Source organism: Poecilia reticulata, linkage group LG6 (genome assembly GCF_000633615.1).
Source record: "Poecilia reticulata strain Guanapo linkage group LG6, Guppy_female_1.0+MT, whole genome shotgun sequence".
Taxonomy (NCBI): Eukaryota; Metazoa; Chordata; class Actinopteri; order Cyprinodontiformes; family Poeciliidae; genus Poecilia; species Poecilia reticulata.
Window position 1 is genome coordinate 10705330 of NC_024336.1, and position 3310 is coordinate 10708639.

Consider the following 3310-nt stretch of genomic DNA (forward strand, 5'->3'; position numbering starts at 1 on the left):
TGTTGTCCTGTCTACCCCTTGATTGCCCCCAGTTGTGTCTCGTTCCCCGGATTAGCCTCTGTGTATACAATCCCACCTGTGTCTCTTGTTCCTCCTCGTCTATCMAGTTGTCAAATGTCATTGTCTCCAGCAGTATTTTCCAGCTGCTACCAGTTCTGAACTCCTCACCTTCTGCTCACCTGTGCCGCCTGGATTTAGTGCATTATTTRTGATTAAACCATCATTTTCTCTACTACCTGGGTCCACTGCGTCTACCTCACCATTCTACAACCACACTTCATGGCACTTCCAGCWTGAAAATGGCAATCAGGCCTGAAATCTGGTGTGTAAAGATGGACTCGRACCTGAATCTTCAGAGACACATAAAGACAATTACAAGGTCAACTTTCTATAATCTGAAGAACATTTTCAGGATAAAAAGAMTAATGCCCCAGCCACATCTAGAGCAACTCATCCATGTATTAACCTTTAGTCGAATTGATTACTGCAACAGCGTCTTCAGTGGTCTTCCAGCTGATCCAGAACGCTGCTGTTTGTGYCTYCACTAAAACTAGGAAGACACAAACAGACCACATTCCTCCAGTCCTAAAGTCTTTACAYTGGCTCCTTGTAGCTCAGCTACACAAGTAAACKTCCMTTTCTTTTCTAGATATCGTCACATAATGCTGATGACCCCAATCAATGCGTTTACATGATGTATTTCTGGCTTTATGGAGAAATGTATGGAGATTAAGTGGATATTTTTCCCCCTCATATTCACCTGCTATTCCTTCAATTTACCTGGACATACTTWAGATCTGACAATCATAGAGGTTGTGATCAGCACTACTGTCACCTCCTAACAAAAACCTTTCTTCATCGTGGTCTCGGCTCTCTGCATATTTACACTGCATGATTTTCTTCATGTAGTTTCCTCTGTTTCCTCCTTGTAGTAAACAGGCTGGGTGAATTGGTAGTTTTGACAGATTAGTATTTGTTTCAGGACATATCCATCACCTCGTCCACACATGGTGACGGGTCCAGGTGGTCCAGGGAACCCATTACAAAAAACATGAAGAAATCTTTGTTGTGCAGGTTGATTTCCACAAATGGAAGGTCTTTTTTAATTTCTTTCTCCCATCCTTCTCCAAATTATTTGTGTTTCTCTGACTAGCATGTGACTACCTAATGAGCTGTTACCTGGAATCCCAGGAAATCCAGAAAGTCCTGCATAAATGATGTCAACCAAAAATGGTACAATGATAGAAAACTAACAAGAACTCACTGTGAAAATGTGATCATCCAGAATGTGCTGCTGCTTTGCCAGGGAATGATATTTTGTCAGACCACAGGAACTCTCTGCATGYCTTGAATGTTGTTTTTCATTCTTGACTAATTATCTTTTCCTCTGGGCTGGATCTCATRTTTGTGAATCTTCATTCACATCAGWAGGTTTTTGAACGGCAAAGCAGCAGCACGTTCTGGACGATCACATTTTGACGGTGAGGCTTTTGATTCATTGTTTATCATTGTACAGTTTTCTTTCCTTTTAATTAGCCTTGCATGTTTAAAACTACAATACTTGCACTTTGTTAATTTGCAAAAAAGAAAAAAGGAGATTCACAATCTCATTTACTGGTGACTTCAACACTTGAGCATTTCTAATGTTCGCCTTGGAAAGATGTGACACAATAACTGACTGTAAACCTGTTCTAACAGGATTAAATGTTTAAATGTGTGTCTGAACTGATAAGAGACAGAAAAGACAGCATCTTTTCTGTTGAGAAAACGATCTTTCAAACTAAGTATCAAATTTAACTCATTTTTTACAGTATCCAACACTAAACTGAGAAGATGAGGCTTTGTTTTCTCTTCTGTGTTTTCTGTCTGATGGTTCCCATGAGCCTCAGTCAGCTGCCGGGTCCCCCTGGTCAGAAAGGTGAANTCCACAGCATCGCTGCGCCCTAGTCTCTTGCCGTATCCAACCCCCCCTACACACACACACACACACACACACACACACACACACACACACGTGTCTCTCTCCGCGTGTCTCCGTTCTACCTAGCAACAGACCGTCAACACATTTTCATTGGTTGTTTCGAAATGTGGTACATTTAGACCCCACAAAATAAGGCGGAAATGATCAATCTTATTTCTGGATTTTTTTTTTGAAGTAAATAACCACAAAACCAATATAAAAACACCACTTTTATAAAGTTTGAAGTCCGTGCTGTCCAACAGAGTTGAAATGAAAACTCGGTATGCGTCCGTGTTATTACGAAGCCTTATAAATGCGTCACATGCTTGTACGCCACACGGCGGGCAGCGACCGCATGGAGCTGCCCAGTTCACGTTCTTCTGCTTATAAAACGCAGTGATCGCACTGCCCCGTTGTTCTTCTGCATCAGACATGTCGACTGTGAGAATGGCCTGGGCTTTCAGAGAAACCGTTCATCAGCTCTTCTTTATTCTTCCAGGTTTTCTTTGAACAACTGGCATGCTTTTGGGGGGTCTGCTTCATTGGCCCATATTGAAGCTGTAATTTACAATGAAAAAGGTAAATTGCAGGCTTCCCAAATGGCATACTAACAGCTCATTTTACCAGCTAGGATATCTAGCTAATGTGTTTCACCACTAACAATTTCGTATCCCTGAAGATTAATGAAATATGTCAGCTGTAAGCACTTGGAATCGTGATCTCTGTTTTTCTTTAACTCATTTGACAGCAGTTCCTTTTACAACATTTAAAATTTTCATCATAACAGTAATTATGCATAAACTGTTGCGACACCATCAACGTCCCCATGTGATACTTGATTCGTCTTTTGTCTCTTGACTGATCAATATTAAACATTTTCAGAAACTGCCTGATGTGGAAAGGACAAAGTCTTTTTTAAAATATTTTCCAGTAATTAAATTTATAAATGTCTCAGTAAAAAAAAAAGGTATACCGTGCACTAATGTTATTGATTTGTTTCTAACAATTATAAATGTGTCTGGAAAACGTTACTCAGTGAAGTGAACGTGTGACTTTGTAGACCACTTGACAACGTAGTCAAAGCTTTTTGCACATCAACGATTTTCTTTTTTTATTTAAGTGATTGAATTTGTATCTTGGGAACATCCTTTGTCTAAACATTCATGCTAATTAAGGTAAATTAAATGGTCCATAAAATTCAGGACAAGCCTGGTTATAACTGCACCATGAGAGAAGTAAAAGGTTTTAGATCAGTTTTGAAACAAAACAACAAGACTAAAGGAGAGATCAGTGAATAAAATGATCCCTGGTAGTAGGGTTGGGAATAATTACAATTTTGTTGATTCAGAT

The 3310-nt window shown here is 39.7% G+C and overlaps 1 protein-coding gene across 1 annotated transcript in view; it reads left to right on the forward strand.

The window, feature by feature from the left end:
- The first annotated feature begins 1386 nt into the window (after positions 1-1386).
- Positions 1387-3310, forward strand: part of LOC108166347 (collectin-43-like) — a 19767-nt gene continuing 17843 nt past the window's right edge. Inside the window, exons 1-2 of the mRNA XM_017305156.1 lie at positions 1387-1481; positions 1812-1918. Of these exons, the coding sequence (XP_017160645.1) occupies positions 1834-1918 (85 nt within the window). The 5' untranslated portion in view covers positions 1387-1481; positions 1812-1833. The remainder of the gene's footprint in view (positions 1482-1811; positions 1919-3310) is intronic.